A 19,067-nucleotide genomic window follows, 5' to 3' on the forward strand; every position below is an offset into this window, starting at 1 on the left:
CTGTCCCTTTGTTCCTACATGGCCTGGAGGATAATACGTGCATTCGCCGCCTGCCCCTCTCCCCCCAGCTCCCAGTTTTCAACTGGAAGTCCCCATTATTTCTTTAGGATAATTTTATTAGATGACAACTGCAGGATCGTGCAGAAAGGTTTTGACAGAAATTACCAGATTGCCCTTAAGTTGTATGTATATGTGAAAAGAGGAATACTATTATATAATAATTGTTTTGCCACAAGTATTAAGCAGCTTTCAGGAGTATTGCGTGCACGCACCATCCGCCTCAATCCTCCTCCTGGCGGCGGCCGGACACAATACAAGAAACGGCTTAAAAAGCAGTTAGAGATGCGCACAACAGCTGGGCGAGGACCGAGAAAAACTGCTTAACTAGGCCTAGCGGCTAGACGGTTCCTCTCTGGAACTGATAGAGGGTGGGAGGGGGTCCGATATCGTTGGTGATTGGTTGGCCTCTTTGACCAATCGTGCGCAGCGAGTGGTTTTGCTAATCGTCGTGATCCACCTCCTCGTGGGCTTTGGAGCCACATTGGCAAATAGGACTAGGGCACGTAAGAAGGACAGAACATTTAGCCAGTGACACCTTGGGGCGTTGATGGGCGGGGTGAGGCCGCCGCCAGGTTTAGGGCGGAAGGAGTTGTTCTGGATTAGAAGGGGAACGAAAGATGGCGGCGGAAACGCTGCTGTCCAGTCTGTTGGGGCTGCTACTTCTGGGGCTCCTGTTTCCCGCAAGTCTGACCGGCGGTGTCGGGAGCCTGAACCTGGAGGAGCTGAGTGAGATGCGTTATGGGATCGAGATACTGCCGTTGCCTGTCATTGGAGGGCAGGTGAGGAGGCGTAGAGGGGACGAGGGTCCGGGGCAGAAGGGGAGGGGGGAGAAGGTAGAGGAAGAAGGGCAGCTGTGGAGTCTGTGGCGGGAGCCTAAGGAGAATCGGGAAGAGTTAAGCAGGGGTTTTATGAGGACTCCGGAGGGTCGTAATCAGAGACCCATTCCCTTGGGGCCAGGGCCTGGGAGGGGTGGGGCTTCCCACTGTCCACTTCAGGTCCCAGTTCCTGATTGAAACACTCAGACTCCTCCCCCGTGGAGAAGTGGGAGTGCCCTCGCCCCTCACCCGCTAAACACAGCTGGAGGACGTGTAGTTCACTCTGTCTTGACTGGGCTCTTCCCCAGGATATGAAGACGGATCTCGTTGTTCTCCCTGATCCCAACCTCTCTTTGCCTCCCTGCCCCCCGACCCCCACTTCTTTCCCAGAGCCAAGCTTCGGACGTGGTGATTGTCTCCTCTAAGTACAAGCAGCGCTATGAATGTCGCCTGCCAGCTGGAGCTATTCACTTCCAGCGTGAAAGGGAGGAGGAGGCACCTGCTTACCAAGGGCCTGGGATCCCTGAGTTGTTGAGCCCAATGAAAGATGCGCCCTGCCTGCTGAAGGTGAAAGGGACTGGGATGGAGGGAACTAGGGCTTGGAAACTATGTATTTGGGAACCATTGTGCCTGTGAATGAGGAGTGATGGGGAGGATCTGTTGGAATTAAGAAGGCCATTGAAGGAGTAGGCATATTGTACAGATAGGAAAGAAGCAAAGAATCCTGTAACCACTGATGACACTTTACTGAATGTAGAGGAGAGTTAGAAGAGCTCAGAATAAGTGTTAAGCTAAGATTGAGGTGCTAAAGAGGGTCAATGTGGGGCAGTAGGGGCACTCCCCTAGAGAAGCCTTCCTGGCAAAGTCACCCCCTCCCCTGTCACTCTCTGCCCAGTATCCTATTTTATTTTCATCATGGCACTTTTCATGATCTGAAATCATCTTTTTAACTGAATCATCAGTTTATTCATTTTTAGTCTGAGTCCTAGCACTAGAACGTAAGTCTATGAAGTCAAAGAATTTATCTTGTTCACAGCTGTATCCCCCATGGCTAAAACAGTATAAGGGAGTTCAATTAATACTTTAATATTCTATATTTCCCTGGTCTGAGTGCTACAAGGATATCATGGTTTCGTAACTTTATGGACGACAAAGAAGGATTTTTTTTCTTTTTTTGGCTATGTTCGGTCTTGGTTGCCGCACGTGGGATCTTCGTTAAGGCACACGAGATCTTTCGTTGCGGTGCGCGGGCTTCTCTCTAGTTGTGGCGTGCGGGTTTTTCTTTTCTCTAGTTGTGGCACGCAGGCTCCAGGGTGCGTGGGCTCTCTAGTTTGAGGCACGTGGGCTTAGTTGCCCACGATATGTGGGATCTTAGGTCCCTAACCAGGGATTGAACCCACATCCCCTGCATTGCAAGGCGGATTCTTTACTACTGGACCACCAGGGAAGTCCCCAAAGAAGGACTTTTTTATAAAAAGAGAAGAGTGGAAAGCCTACAGGTGCAAACCACTTAGGCTGTAGAGGTCTCTCTCCAAGTCACAGAAGGCAAACAGCCCTCCCTCCTCACCAAGAACCTGGAGGATTGAGTGTGGAAGCAGAGGGAGATGAAAAGTAAATGAGAGGTTATGTGTCTTAGAGCCAGGAGAGATTCTGGTTCCAAGAAGAGACATCTGTACTCCATCCCCCGATTGTTCATTTTTTTTATTGCCAGACCAAGGACTGGTGGACGTATGAATTCTGCTATGGACGCCACATCCAGCAGTACCACATGGAAGGTGACTCCCGCCTACATTTTTCCTAAGCCCTCAGCAACCTGTCACAGAAGGTGACCTGCCTCCCCAGTTCCCTTCCCTCCTAGTTCTCTGAGGACAGGGTAACCATGCTTCACTGTGCTTTCTTTTGCAGATTCAGAGATCAAAGGTGAAGTCCTCTATCTCGGCTACTACCAATCGGCCTTCGACTGGAATGATGAAACAGCCAAGGTGGCAGGAGTGTGGGATTGGGAGAGAAAGGGGTCTGGGCTGCAGACTGAGAGCCCTGACGAGAAGGGGAGGGTCAGGATTAGCTGACGTGTTTCTTGGGGTTTGGTGGCTATTGGGATAAAGTGCTCTTCTTCCCCCTTGCTGTCTTTCTCACACCCCTCCCTCCTGCCTGATGTCCTCCCCAGGCCTCCAAGCAGCATCGCCTGAAACGCTACCACAGCCAGACTTATGGCAACGGGTCCAAATGCGATCTCAACGGGAGGCCCCGGGAGGCTGAGGTTCGGGTGAGTCTTCGGAGAGGGAAGTTGACAGTCCCCCAGTGACAACTCAGATTCTAAGGGAAGAGGGCAGGGTTGCGTGGTATAGTCAAGAGTTTCTCTCCCAGACCCTAAACTCTAAGTTTAAGACTCATATTTCTAGCTTCGCGTCACTGCCTGGATTTTCAGAGGCAGTTCAAGTCAACATTTCCCAAATCCTCCCCTCTGAACCCCCAACAACACTTTTTTTTTTTTTGCGGTACACGGGCCTCTCACTGCTGTGGCCTCTCCCGTTGCGGAGCACAGGCTCCGGACGCGCAGGCTCAGCGGCCATGGCTCACGGGCCCAGCCGCTCCGCGGCATGTGGGATCTTCCCGGACCGGGGCACGAACCCGTGTCCCCTGCATCGGCAGGTGGACTCTCAACCACTGCGCCACCAGGGAAGCCCCCCAACCACACCTTTATCTGTGTTTCCCCTTTTTGTCACCTAAGCTGGACATCTGAGTGTCATTATTGACTCTTACTTCTTCACTTTGTCCTCCTTTCATCATTTAACGACTCTGCAATGAGGTCGTGCTGGTGTAGGTATTGGGCTCTGCTCTGGGGGTACAGTGGTGAGCAGACATGCAGCCCCTGCCCTCATGGACTACAGTCAGGAGAGGAAGACAGAGATTAAAGAATCACAGAAAATGAGACTGTGATTACAAACTGAGAAGTGATATGGAGGAAAGGAATCAGAGTCAACAACAAAGTCCACTCTCTACTTCTAGACTTCTCTCACAACTTGCCTCTTCTTTCCCGTGCTTGGTACCTTCATCTCACTTGCATCACTGCCAACAGCCTCTTAACAAGTGTTCCTGGTCCGGTAGTCCTTAACTGAGTTCAGGCAGACAGCTGTATGGTAGGCAGAGTTCCTCAGGTGATTCTAATGTGTATTCACAAACATAAACACCTGTGGTGAACCACATGACACAAGAATTTTCTTTATGTAATACAGATTTGCACATGCAGCTGTGTGCTGGTAAATGCGGAACACCGGGATCGCCAGGGTAGGGTGGGGTGGTGGAGGGGGAAGCCCAGATGTAATGTTTGCCAGGATCCATGGTATAAATATCCCCATCATGGCAAAATTCATGCTGTCACTGTGATGTCAATCATCTTGCAACATTCCTGAAAACTTACCAGTTGGCTCTGGTGAACTGGCCTGAGCTGGCTTCAGCACACCACTATGAGCAAGTGTCCCTTCTCTACCGAGTTCTGGAAAGCCTTCAATAATTATGCCTCACACAAAGGAGAGGATCCAAATACTTCAGCACAGACTGGGGTGGTAGCAGTGGAGGTGGTGGGAAGCAGCCAGATTCTGGATATATTTTGAAGGTAGAGCCAAGATTTGTTGATGGATTGGATGTGAGGTGAGGTGGAGTCAAGTACGACTCCAGGGATTTTAGCTTGAGCAACTGGGAGAATGGAATTGTCATTTACTCAAGTGGGAAGAAATGGGTTTGGAGGAAGAAACTAGGCTGGTGTTGGACATATGAAGGTCAAGATGCCTATTAGATACCCCAGTGGTGATGGTCAGTTGGTAGTCGACTCTGTAACTCTGGAGTTCCGGGACAGGGTCTGGGTTGGAGATATAACATCTTACTGCGTTTCTGTCCCACTGCCCTTCTTCCTGTCCTTTGAACCAGTGAGTCTCATTGTTCCCTCTGCCTAGCGCCATCTTCCCAGGGATCTTTGAATGGCTGGCTCCATCCTCTCAGGTTATATACACCTATGACACCTCCACAGGGAGACCTAACATAGGCTCACAGACACACACACCCTTCTGCCTTGATCCTGGTAAACACCTACAGTGTTTTATGTTCTTCAATGCATGTATCATTTCCTGAAATTAGCTTATTTTTTTAGTTTAATCTCTCTCTCTGTCCCCAGTAGAATAAGCTCCAGGGAGTCAGGGACAATGTCTGTCTCATTTTATGCTGTATCCTCAGTGCCTTCAACAGCGCCTGGCACCAAGTAGGTGCCCAGAGATTATTTATTGAATGAATGGAAGAAATGATAAGCCATTTCAAATGTCACTTTATTTTATGTGACCTTTCTTGGCTAGCCTAGAAAGTTCATTGGTTCCCTCAGCGCTTCATATACATACAAGCACGTCCACATATATCCACGTCTTAGCCTGTCTGGGCTGCTATAACAAAATACCACAGGCTGGGTAGCTTATAAACAACAGAAATTTATTTCTCACAGTTCTGGAAGCTGGAAATCTGAGATCAGGGTGCCAGCATGGTTGGGTGAGGGCCCTCTTCCAGGTCACAGACTTCTCATGTCCTCACAAAGGAGCTCTGTGGGGTCTCTTTCATAAGAGCATTAATCCCATTCATGAGGGTTCCATCGTCATGACCTAAGCGTCTCCCAAAGGCCCCACTCCCTAATACTATCACAGTGGGCATTAGGAATTCACTATACGAATTTTAGGGAGACACAGACATTCAGACTATAGCAACCCACAGCATCCACACACATATATAATCTATTATAGCACTTGATTGTATTGTTTGTTTCTTCACTTGTCTGTACCTTCAGTAGGCCAAGAACTGAAGGCATTTTCCTCACATCTGCTGAACCATACGCCCTGTGCTAAGCACTATAATAGACACTGGAGATGAAATGGTGACTGAGAGACCTAGTCCTGCTCTCAGGAGACGGACATTAAATAAAGAGCCACAGGAAGCAGGATAAACTCTCTGATGGGTGAGGCACTTTTCAGAGGGGAGCACACAATAAAGGAACTAACCGAGTCCAGGTCAAGGGGAGGCCTCTGGAGGAGGTGACCTTGGAACCAGCAGTTGAAGGATGAAGAGTTAGTCCAGCAGCTATAGACCAGTGGGAAGGAGAGGGGCGTTCCAGGCGGAAGGTACCCTGAGTGCCAAAGGTGGTGTTGGCTGCATCTGAACCTTCAAGGAAGTGGAGAATTAAAAACTGCTTGTGGGTGATCATAGGAATTGTTATTTTAATAAAAGCAAAACAGGAACATGGAAATAAAAATTCAGACTGTAGGGATGGGAACCAGATGAAAATTGGTAAGGCCTCTGCTCCCAGTCTCCCCTGACCAGTCCTTTGGTTGGACTCAATGCCAGAGGTCATTGGCAATCTCCACCAGAGAAGTTTCAGTGGGCTGGTGAAGCTGAGGTGTTGAGGAACGTGGTGAGGAAGTGGTAATCTTTGAAGAAGTCTGGCTGTGAAGGGAAGGGAAAGGGCAAGCACTAGTTAGCAGGGCTGTGGGCTTGGGAAAGTGGGACTTTGTGCTTGTTGTTTCATGTGTTAAGATAGAAACGTGTTTAAATGCTGGGTGGACCTAGTAGAAAGGAGGCAAGGTTGAGGTTCAGGAGAAAGAATGAGAAGAGAATGTGGGCAGGACTGGGATCCTGAGGAGGCGGCTCTGTGGTTGTAACTAGAACAGAAAGATGGCATATTTGCTGGGGAGTCTGGAGGTTTTAGTGGCAGAAAGTTGAGGGCGTTCCTCTGTGGCTGCTTTTATATCCTGATGGGCCACCCAAGTTCGTAGCCTGAGTGACTGAGTGAATCCCCCGCTCCAGGGCAGGCCTGGTGAAGTTCCATCTTCCCAGTGCCTCCTTGGCGGGAGCAGTGTGCGCAGCGTTTGGTAAAAGTGCAGTTTCCGGGGAGTTTGGGAGCAGTTGGTTAGCCATCTGGCATTAAATAAATTTGGATCCCTATCTCAATTCGTACATTAAGTAAGATTTCACAGAGATCTAAGATTTTTTCATTAAAATGTTTAATTATGAAACGTTTCAAACATACAGAAAATAATGTCAAAGAGACCCATAAATCCACTGCCAAGTTAAACAGATGTGAACATTTTGCCATATTTGCTTCAGGTCTGTTTTTTTTAATAGAAGGAATAAAATGCTAATGATACAGTAAAAGCCACCCTCTCATTTGTTCCCTCCCTCTCCTCTCCAGAAACAACCACAACCATCTCTGTGCTTGCCTTGTACTTTTTTTAGTGCTACACATATCACAGGCAATATATATATTTTGTATTTTAAAATTATACATCGGTATAGTTTTGCTTTTTCACTAATCGATGTTTTTACCATTCTGTGGAGTGACATGGAGATCCAGTTCGATGATTTTTTTTTTTATAAATTTATTTATTTATTTTTGGCTGCGTTGGGTCTTCATTGCTGCGCGGGGGCTTTCTCTAGTTGTGGCGAGTGGGGGCTACTCTTCGTTGTGGTGCATGGGCTTCTCATTGCAGTGGCTTCTCTTGTTGTGGAGCGCCGGCTCTAGGCACGCAGGCTTCAGTAGTTGTGGCACGCGGGGTCAGTAGTTGTGGCTCACGGGCTCTAGAGCACAGGCTCAGTAGTTGTGGTGCACGGGCTTAGTTGCTCCGCGGCATGTGGGATCTTCCCGGACCAGTGCTTGAACCGTGTCCCCTGCATTGGCAGGCGGATTCTTAACCACTGCGCCACCAGGGAAGCCCTAAGATGGGTTTTTCTATATCTGTAAAATATGCTGTTGAGATTTTTATAGGGATTGCATTGAATATGTGTATCACTTAGTGTAGTATTGCCGTCTTAGCAATATTATGTTTTCCAGTCCATGAACATGGAATGTCTTTCCATTTATTTGTGTCTTCTATAATTTCTTTTAATAATGTTTTGTAGTTTTCAGTGTACAAGTCTTTCACCTCCTTGGATAAATGTACCCTCAGTATTTTTTTTGATGCTATTGTGAATGAAAATTTTTTTTAATTTCCTTTTTGAATTGTTCATTGCAAGTGTATAGAGATACAACTGATATTTGCATGTTGATTTTATATCCTGCATCTTTGCTGAATTCATTTATTAGCTCTAACAATTTTTTTGTTTGGGTTCCTTTGGATTTTCTTTTCTTTTCTTTTCTTTTTTTCAGGAGAAGGAAGGATTTAGTACTTGCAGCAATTACGAAGGACAGGGGGGATCTTTCCCAAAGCAGTGTCTCCCCGAACAGCAAAATTGGGGAATTTTTGAGCTAAGGGTACATGCATACTCATGAAGAGGCTTGAGTAGAGGAGATGAGCATAGAATTGGGGCGGAAGTGGACAGAGTCCAAGCTTTAGTGGGTTGAAGTCAGAAAGGTCAGTATCATCATTCTGTCCTCTATCTGGGTGGGGGCCTTAGTTCCTGCAGAACTCAAAGACTGTATCAGATTGTTATGTATATCTCTTGAGGAGGAGCTAAAACCGCACCCCAGGTGGGACTCAAACCCACAGTCTTCCAAGTGAAACCACACAGCTCGTCTCAGGACTTAATGAAGCTCAGGTTCTTTATGTTTCAGAGCAGAAGGAATTCAGCAAGAGGGAAAGTGATAGGTAAGAAGGAGATTTATTAATATCCTTTGCAAAGGGGTTGCAGGAAAATGAGGCACAAGAGGATGGTCATGTCCCAGGTCTCAGGCGAGTTCCTGGGATGAGCCATCAAGTGAGGGTCCTTGATTTTGTGCAGGAAAGAATTCAACAAGCAAGCCATAGTAAAGTGAAAGGAGAGATTCACATTCCATAAGCAGAATGTGGTCCATCTCAGAAGGCGAGCATGGCTTCCTTTGGATTTTCTATGTGTAATGTCATGTCACCTCTGAAACAGAGATAAATTTACTTCTTCCTTTCCAATTTGGATGCCCTTTATTTCTTTTTCTTGCTTAATTGCTCTGGTTAGAACTTCTAGTAGTCTGTTAAGTAGAAGTGACATAAAGTAGGCATCCTTATCTTGTTCCTAATATTAGGGGAAAAGCTCTCATTCATTCATCATTGAGTGTGACATTAGTGGTGGGGTTTTCATGTATGGCCTTTATCACGTTGAGACATTCTCTTCTCTTCCTAGTTTATCAAGTGATTTTATCATGAAAGAATGTTGAATTTTGTTAAATGCTTTTTCTACATGAATTGAGATGATCATGTGGCTTTTTTCTGCATTCTATTATATTGATGTGATGTATTATGTTATATAGATTGATTATTTTATATGTTGAACCATCTTTGCATTCCTGGAATAAATCCCACATAAATCATGATGTATAATGCTTTCAGTGTGCTGCTGAATTTGTTTTCCTCATACTTTGTTGAGAAATTTTGCATCTGTATTCACAAGGGATATTGGTCTATAATTTTCTTGTCTTGTAATACCTTTGTCGGGCTTTGGTATCAGGGTAATGCTAGCCTCATAGAATGAGTTAGGTAGGCATTTTTTATATATTCCATATTTAATTCTTTAGTTACTTACATTTTCTCTATAGCTTATCTTTTTCTTTTGTTTAGAATGTCTTAAATGTACTTTTAATTAACAAAATTTTTTTTCAGAACAAACTTTTTATTGAAGTATAGTTGATTTACAATGTTATGTTAGTTTCAGGTATACAGCAAAGTGATTCAGTTATATATATTTTTTCAGATTCTTTTCCATTATAGGTTATTACAAGATATTGAATATAGTTCCCTATGCCATACAGTAGGTCCTTACTGTTTATTTTATATACAGTAGTGTGTATCTGCTAATCCCAAACTTTGAATTGATCCCTCCCCACCCCCTTTCCCCTTTGGTAACCATAAGTTTATTTTCTGTGTCTATGAGTCTGTTTCTGTTTTGTAAATAAGTTCATTTGTATCATATTTTAGATTCCACATATAAGTGATATATGATATTTGTCTTTCTCTTTCTGACTTACTTCACTTAGTATGATAATCTCTAGGTGCATACATGTTGCTGCAAATGGCATTATTTCATTGTTTTTATGGCTGAGTAGTATTCCATTGTGTATATATACCACATCTCTTTATCCATTCATCTGTCAATGGACATTTAGGTTGCTTCCATGTTTTGGCTATTGTAAATAGTGCTGCTGTGAACATTAGGGTGCATGTTTCTTTTTGAATTATAGTTTTATCCAGATATATGCCCAGGAGTGGGATTGCTGGATCATATGTAACTCTATTTTTAGTTTTTTAAGGAACCTCCATACTGTTTTCCATAGTGGCTGCACCAATTTACATTCCCACCAACAGCATAGGAGGATTCCCTTTTCACCACACCCTCTGCGGCATTTATTATTTGTAGACTTTTTAATGATGGCTATTCTGACTGGTGTGAGGTGATACCTCATTGTAGTTTTGATTTGCATTTCTCTGATAATTAGCAATGTTGAGCATCTTTTCATGTGCCTATTGGCCATCTGTATGTCTTTTCTGGAGAAATGTCTATTTAGATCTTCTGCCCATTTTTTGATTAGGTTGTTTGTTTTTTTGATATTGAGCTGTATGAGCTGTTTGTATATTTTGGAAATTAAGCCCTTGTTGGTCACATTGTTTGCAAATATTTTCTCCCATTCCATAGGTTGTCTTTTCATTTTGTTTATGGTTTTCTTTGCTGTGCAAAAGCTTTTAAGTTTAATTAGATCCCATTTGTTTATTTTTGCTTTTTTTTGTGTGTGTGTGGTACGCGGGCCTCTCACTGTTGTGGCCTCTCCCGTTGCGGAGCACAGGCTCCAGATGCGCAGGCTCAGCAGCCATGGCTCACGGGCCCAGCCGCTCCGCAGCATGTGGGATCTTCCCGGACCGGAGCACGAACCCGTGTCCCCTGCATCGGCAGGCGTCGGACTCTCAACCACTGCGCCACCAGGGAAGCCCTATTTTTGCTTTTATTTCCACTTCTCTAGGAGACGGAGCCAAAAAAATTTTCTGTGATTTATGTCAAAGAGTGTTCTGCCTATGTTTTCGTCTAGGAGTTTTATAGTATCTGTTTTGTTTGTTTGTTTTGGCTGCGTTGGGTCTTCGTTGCTGTGGGCTGGCTTTTCTCTAGTTGCGGCAAGCAGGCTTCTCATTGCAGTGGCTTCTCTTGTTGCGGAGCTCAGGCTCTAGGCATGCAGGCTTCAGTAGTTGTGGCATGTGGGCTCAGTAGTTGTGGCTCGTGGGCTCTAGAGCTCAGGCTCAGTAGTTGCGGCACACGGGCTTAGTTGCTCTGAGGCATGTGAGATCTTCCCGGACCAGGGATCGAACCCATGTCCCCTGCATTGACAGGCGGATTCTTAACCACTGTGCCACCAGGGAAGTCCCAGTATCTGGTCTTATATTTAGGTCTTTTATCCATTTTGAGTTTATTTTTTGTATATGGTGTTAGAGAATGTTCTAATTTAATTATTTCACATGTAGCTGTCCAGTTTTCCTAGTACCACTTGCTGAAGGGACTGTCTTTTCTCCATTGTATATTCTTGCCTCCTTTGTCATAGATTAATTGACCGTAAGTGCATGGTTTATTTCTGGGCTTTCTATGCTGTTCCACTGATCTATGTGTCTGTTTTTGTGCCAGTGCCATACTGTTTTGATTACTGTAACTTTGTAGTATTGTCTCAAGTCAGGAAGAGTGATTCCTCTACCTCTGTTCTTCTTTCTCATGATTGTTTTGGCTATTTGGGGTCTTTTGTGTTTCCATACAAATTAAAAAATTTTTGTTCTAGTCCTGTGAAAAATGCCACTAGTATTTTAATAGGGAAAGCATTGAATCTGTAGATTACCTTGGGTAGTATGGTCATTTTAACAATATTCTTCCAACCCAAGAACACGGTATATCTTTCCATCTGTTTGTGTCAACTTCACTTTCTTTCATCAATGTCTAATAATTTTTGGAGTAAGTCTTTTGCCTCCTTAGGTAGGTTTATTCCTAGGTATTTTATTGTTTTTGATGCAGTGGTAAATGGGATTGTTTTCTTAATTTCTCTGCTATTTCATTGTTAGTGTATAGAAATGCAGCAGCTTTCTGTATATTAGTTTTGAATCCTTAATTCCAATATGATTAAAATTTTCAGTCTTTTTCTTTATAGTTTGTACTTTGGATCTTTTATTAAATACTTTTCTATTCACCTATATTTTTGAAGTTTTAGAAGATTTCTTATTATATTTTGGACTTTAATTCAATCAAAAATTTAATGTATAGTGTAAGCTTGGGACCTAAATATACCTAATTTCCATCAGGATAACCAGTTGTCCCAGCATCATTTATTGAGTAATCTGCATTTCCTCTCTGATTTGTAGCACCACCTCAGTCATTTATCAGGTTCCAATATATGTGTGCACTTTCTTATTGGCTTCTGTTTTAAAAGTCTGTTACTAAGTTTTTTTATCTGATAATGTGCATTTTCCTTTGTTCTTCAAAACCATCTGGGCTATTATTGGATAAGTTCTGTGTAAAACTGTTTTGGGAATTTTAACTGGAAGTATGTTGAATTTTAGATTAATTTGGATTAATTTGGAGAGAATTGATATTTTATGATATTGAGTCTTCATATACTATGATCATGATGTTTACTTCTTTTTATTGTCTTGTACTTTAGTAAGATTTAAATTTTCTCTGTGAAGCTCTCGTACATCTTATGTGAGGTTAGTCCTCTAGATACCTTGTAGCTTTTGTTTATTTGTGTCTTGTGTGTATATGTACATGTTTCAAGCATACAGGCACCTTATAGTTTTTGATGCAGTTGTAAATGGCATCTTTTAAAAATTACATCTTATGACTGATTGTTGCTGGTGTATGGTCACATTAATTGATTTTATGTATTGATCTTGTATTCAGCAACTTTGCTGAACTCTCTCATGTCTAATAGTTTGCAGATTCCCATGGATTTTCTGTGTAAATAATCATGTCATCTGCAAATAGGGAGAATTTTGGTTTCTTCCTTTCTAATTCATATACATTTCATTTTCCTTATACTTACAGTGCAATAGAAATGGTGATGATGGCCATCTTTGACTTGTTCCTGACTTTAAAGGGAGTGCTCCTGAAGTTACACTAGTTTGTAAAAATATTTTATTTATTTAGCTGTGCCAGGTCTTTTTTTTTTTTTTTTTAGTTGTGGCACACAGGATCTTCGTTGTGGTGTGCAAAATCTTTAGTTACAGTGTGCGGGATCTTTTTTTTTTTTTTGGCTGTGTTGGGTCTTCACTGCAGTGCGTGGCCTTCTCATTGCGGTGGTTTCTCTTGTTGCGCAGCATCGGCTCTAGGCACACGGGCTTCAGTAGTTGTGGCACGAGGGCTCAGTAGTTGTGGCTCATGGGCTCTAGAGTGCAGGCTCAGTAGTTGTGGCACATGGGCTTAGTTGCTACACGGGTTGTGGGATCTTCCCGGACCAGGGATCGAACCTGTGTACCCTGTATTGGCAGGCAGATTCTCAACCACTGCGCCACTAGGGAAGTCCCAGTGCAGGATCTTTAGTTGCGGCATGCAGGATCTTTTTTCATTTGCAGCATGCAGGATCTACTTCCCTGACCAGGGATCAAACTTGAGCCCCCTGCATTGGGAGTGCAGGGTCTTTATTTATTTATTATTTTTTTAAATTTATCTATTTTATTTACTTATTTTTGGCTGCGTTGGGTCTTCATTGCTGCGCACAGGCTTTCTCTAGTTGTGGTGAGTTGGGGCTACTCTTCCTTGCGGTGCACAGATCTCTCATTGTGGTGGCTTCTCTTGTTGTGGAGCATGGGCTTCAGGCTCACGGCCTCAGTAGTTGTGACTTGCAGGCTCTAGAGCGCAGGCTCAGTAGTTGTGGTGCACGGGCTTAGTTGCTCCGCAGCATGTGGGCTTTTCCCGGACCAGGGCTCAGACCCGTGTCCCCTGCATTGGCAGGTGGATTCTTAACCACCATGCCACCAGGGAAGCCCGCGCAGGGTATTTAACCAAGGTTTTTGTTTTGTTTTTTTAAAATAAATTTATTTATATACTTTTGGCTGCGTTGGGTCTTCATTGCTGCATGCGGGCTTTTCTCTAGTTGTGGCGAGCGGGGGCTACTCTTTTGTTGCGTGTGCAGGCTTATCTTGTTGTGGAGCACAGGCTCTAGGCACGCGGGCTCAGTAGCTGTGGCTCGCGGGCTCTAGAGCACAGGCTCAGTAATTGTGGCCCACAGGCTCTAGAGCGCAGGCTCAGTAGTTACGGCGCATGGGCTTAGTTGCTCAGCGGCATGTAGGATCTTCCCGGACCAGGGCTCAGACCCGTGTCCCCTGCATTGGCAGGCGGATTCTTAACCACTGCGCCACCAGGGAAGCCCGGGAGTGCAGGGTCTTAACCACTGGACCACCAGGGAAGTCCCTGAAGTTACACTATTAACATATTTTCCTGTAGGCTTTTTGTAGACACTCTTTATCAGGTGAATGAAGATCCATTCTATTCCTAATTTGCTGAATACTTTCATGATGCAAAGCTGTGGAATTTTAACACATGTTTTTCTGTATCTATTAAGAGGGTCCTGTGGTTTTTCATCTCTGTTTTTTGATATGGTAAATTAAAGTAATTCATTTTCTAAGGTTTTTTACCCTTGCACTTCTGGGATAATCCATCGTCATGAACTATTATTAGCACATTGCTATGTTCAGTCTCCTAAAACGTGATTTTTACAGGTATTTTCATGTGTGACTTGGTCTATAATTTTCTTTTTTTGTATTGTGCTTACCTTCTTTTGGTATCAGGTAATATTAGCTTCATAAGTGCCTTGAGAATCTTCCCTCTTTCTCTGTCCTCTGAAATAGTTTGCTAAGATAGGAATTCATCAGTTCTTTAAAGGTTTGGGAGAACTCTGTAAAACTGCCTCATCCCCACAATTCACCACAATATTGGTATATTGTGGGCATGGTTTTTACTACTGTTTTAATTTACTTAATGATAATAAAATTTTTTAGGTTTACTATGTCATGAAGCATTAATAAATTATAATTTCTTAGGCCATTATTTCATTCCTAAATTTTCAAATGTATTAGCGTAAAGTTAGTGTTTTATTTTTATTTAAAATCTGTTTTTGTAGATATACCCCCTTTTTAATTCCTAATATTGACTTTACCTTTTCTCTTTTTGTTGATCTGTCTTGCCAGGGATTTATCTATTAGTCCAAGAGCTACCTTTTGACCTTCTTTATCCTCTCTATTGTCTGATTAACATTTCATTAACATCTTCATTATTTTATCTTTTTTATTTCTTTCCTTCTTCTTCTTTTAAGTTTATTCTGTTCTCTTTCTAACTTGGATTTTTTTCACACTTAAAAAATTTTATATTTAATTTTTGAATAGGTATTAAATTTTCATAGCTCCAATGTAGAAATGCTTTACAAAGTATACAGAGAAAAGCCTCAACACACCTTTCCCCTCATCTGTCTCTTCCCATCCCCATAAAAAGGTAACCATTGTTAGCTTCTTTTTATACACTCAGAAATTTTTTTGCTCTTATTAAAACATTTAAAAAAATTGAAGTATAGTAGTTGATATTATATAAATTACAGGTGTACAATATGGTGATTCACAATTTTTAAAGGTTATACTCCATTTATAGTTACTATAAAATATTGGCTGTATTCCCTGTGTTATACAGTATATCCTTGTAGTTTATTTTATACATTATAGTTTGTACCTCTTAATCCTCTATCCCTATATTGCCCCCCTCTTCATCTCCCCACTGGTAACCACTAGTTTATTCTCTATATCTGTGATTTGACATTAAGTTATTTATTGCTTTTCTAATGTTAAACCAATTTTGCTTTCCTGAGATGAACCCAATTCAGTCATATGTATTACCTTTGACTATCCTTTTATATCTTGATGGGCTCAGTTTGTGATGTTTTAAAGCATCTTGTATAGTGTATCTCCTAAGAGATATTGACCTGTCGTTTTTCCTTCTAGTACTGTCCTTATCATGCTTTAGTGACAAGGTTATGCTAGCCTCAGAAAATAAGTTGAAAAATGTTCACTTTTTCTATACTCTGAAGGATGTGTAAGATTGCAATTTTGGGGCTTCCCTGGTGGCGCAGTGGTTGAGAGTCCGCCTGCCGATGCAGGGGACACGGGTTTGTGCCCCAGTCCGGGAAGATCCCACATGCCGCAGAGCGGCTAGGCCCGTGAGCCATGGCCCATCGCCGCTGAGCCTGTGCGTCTGGAGCCTGTGCTCCGCAACGGGAGAGGCCACAACAGTGAGAGGCCCGCGTACCGAAAAAAAAAAAAAAAAAAAAAAGCAATTATGACTAGAGATTCTTATTTCCTGTTCCCTTTGTTTACACACAATACACAGTATATTAAACACACATTCTGCACCTTGTTTTTGTATATCTTGACAATAATTCTTAGACATCTTTCAATGGCAGTACATCTAGAACTTTATTCTTTGTTTTCATATTTGCATAATGTTCCATTGTGTGAATATTCTATCATTTTGTCACCATTACTGTACTGATTAAAATAGTTTCCCCCCTACTTTTTGTCATTACAAAAGATTATTCCATTATACATATGTATATGTGTAACTGTATCTTGAAAGTGTAATTGCTGGGTGCAGGTTATATATATTTAATGATTGTCTTTTTAAAATTTTTTGTTATGGAAAATTTAAAACATAGAATCAGAGATAATTTTCCAGTGACCCACCTGTGTATCGTCTGGCTTGAGCCAATATGGCCACTCTCATTTCATCTATCCCCTTGCCTACCTCCCTGCACTACACCTCCACTCCCAGATTATTTGGAAACAAATTAACAGACATCATATCATTTCATCCACAAATATTTCTGTATTATCCCTAAAAGACTAGAGCCCTTTTAAAAATATAACCACAATACCATATCACACTAAAAAATTAACCATAATTTCTTATCACCAAATATTCAATAATTTTATTTCCCTGATTATCTTATATATCTCATAATTATATAGATTTTAATGGTGGTACCATTTAATTTGAGTCCTCAAATACAAGTCCTGGGCCATGTAAGTTTCAATTTGTTGAGACTTGTATGGTCCAGTATATGTCAATTTCTGTGAATGATTCTTTGTCCTTGAAAAGAATGTGTCCTCTACTGTTAGGCACAGTGTTTTCTGTATGTCTTTCAGGTCATGATTGTTCAAATCTTTTGTATCCTTACTGCTGTTCAAATCTTTTGTATCCTTACTGCTTTGTCTCCCGCTATAATTATGGATTTGTGTGTTATTCCTTATTATTCTTTCAATTTATTCATCATTATTCTGTCAGTTGTTGCTTTTGTATCTTGGGGCTATGTATTAATTTATTCAACAAATGTTTATTAAGTGCTTCTATGTGCCAGGCACTTTTATAGTTGCTAGCGATATTTCAGAGAACACAACAGACAGAATTGCCTGCTCTAGTTGGGAGAGACAGACAATAAGGAAGATAAAGAATTACACACAATTTAAATTATCTTCCTCACAAATTGAACATTTTAACATTATGAATTGACCTTCTTTATCTTAGTAATTTTTTTACTTAAAGTCTCTTGTGTGATAATAATATAGCTGTAACAGCTTTCATTGAGTTATGTTTACTTATTTTTTCATCCTTTTGCTTTTATCTTTTCTATATTCTTATGTTTTAAATGTGTCTCTAAACAGCATATACTTGTATTTTTAACCATTTTTAACCATTTATATATGTGTGTGTGTATATATTTGGACTTATGTCTAACGTTTTATTTTATGCTTTCTTCTGTTCCACTTTCTTTTTCTCCCCTTTCTTGCTTTTGGTTTGTTTTATTTTGTCTTAATTATGCCACTTTTTCTCTCATCTCAGTGGGAAGTTATGCTCTTTATTTTTTTAAATAACGTCCTTATTGAGATATAATTCACATACCACACAATTCAGTGTGCAATTCAGTGGTTTTTCGTATATTCAGAGTTGTACAACTATCACCACAATCAATTTTAGAACACTGTCATCACCATAAAAGAAATCTACTACCCTTTAGCAGTTACTTTCCATTCCACCTCTCCTCCAAACCCCATCCTCCCCTCTAGACAACCTCTAATCTTTCACTCTATAGATTTGCTTATTCTGGGCATTTCATATAGATGGAATTACGCAACGTGTGACCTTTTGTATCTGGCTTCTTTCATTTACCGTGTTTTCAAGGACCATCTGTGCATAGCATGTACTAGCACTTCATTACATTTTATTGCCAAATAATATTCCACATTCTATTTATCCATTCATCAGTTGATGAATACTTGGGTTGTTTGCACTGTTTGGCTATTATGAACAATGCTGCTTTTAACATATGTGAACAAGTTTTTGCGTGGACATATGTTCTCATTTCTTTTGGTACATACCAAGGAGTAGAATTGTTGGATCATATGGTAATTCTATGTTTAACCTTTCGAGAAACTGCCAGACTGTTTGCAAAGCAGTAGCATCATTTTATAATCCCACAAGTGGTGTATGAGGGTTTCAGTTTCTCCACATCCCCATCAACACTTGTTTTTCATCTTTTTGCCTATAGCCTTCCTAGTAAGTATGAAACGGCATCTCGTTGTGGTTTTGATTTGCATTTCCCTGATGGTTAACGATGTGGAGCATCTTTTCATGGGCTTACTAGCAATTTGTCTATCTTCTTTGGAGAAATATCTATTCAGATCTTTTGCCCATTTAAAAATTGCAGCGTCGTTTTATTATGGAGTTGTAAAATTTCTTTATATATTCTGGGTACAAGTCCCTTCTCAGATGTGTGATTTGCAAATATTTTCTCCCATTCTGTGGGTTGCCAGTTCACATTCTTGATGGTGTCCTTTGCAACACAAAGGCCTTTAATTTTGATGGATTCCAATTTGTCTTGTTGTTGTTACTTGTGCTTTTGATGTTGTATCCAACAAACGATTGCCAGGAAGACTTACACCTATGTTTCTTTCTAAGAGTTTTATAGTTTTACATGTAGGTCTTTGATCCAGTTGGATTTAATTTTTTGTATATGGTAGGAAGTAGGAGTCCAACTTCATTCTTTTGCTTGTAGATATACAGTTGACCTAGCATCAACTGTTGAAAAGACAATTCCCACTGAATCTTCTGGGTAACATTGTTGAAAATCAAATGATGATAACAGTGAAAATTAATTTCTGGACTCTCAATTCTGTTTTCTTGGTCTATATA

The 19,067-nt window shown here is 41.7% G+C and overlaps 1 protein-coding gene across 5 annotated transcripts in view; it reads left to right on the plus strand.

Annotated features, from left to right (window-relative positions):
* Positions 1-643: 643 nt before the first annotated feature.
* Positions 644-19,067, plus strand: part of OS9 (OS9 endoplasmic reticulum lectin) — a 29,308-nt gene continuing 10,884 nt past the window's right edge. For 3 of the 5 annotated variants that reach the window (XM_082635238.1, XM_082635241.1, XM_082635242.1), the window contains exons 1-5: positions 645-839; positions 1,266-1,442; positions 2,587-2,650; positions 2,781-2,857; positions 3,043-3,141. In XM_082635238.1, the coding sequence (XP_082491364.1) occupies positions 678-839; positions 1,266-1,442; positions 2,587-2,650; positions 2,781-2,857; positions 3,043-3,141 (579 nt within the window). In that variant the 5' untranslated portion in view covers positions 645-677. Of the gene's footprint in view, positions 840-1,265; positions 1,443-2,586; positions 2,651-2,780; positions 2,858-3,042; positions 3,142-19,067 lie in introns of all 5 variants that reach the window. The other 2 variants (XM_082635239.1, XM_082635240.1) reach the window with 1 other exon arrangement.

The sequence above is a fragment of the Mesoplodon mirus genome, assembly GCF_964341445.2.
Source record: "Mesoplodon mirus genome assembly, chromosome: 11".
NCBI lineage: Eukaryota > Metazoa > Chordata > Mammalia > Artiodactyla > Ziphiidae > Mesoplodon > Mesoplodon mirus.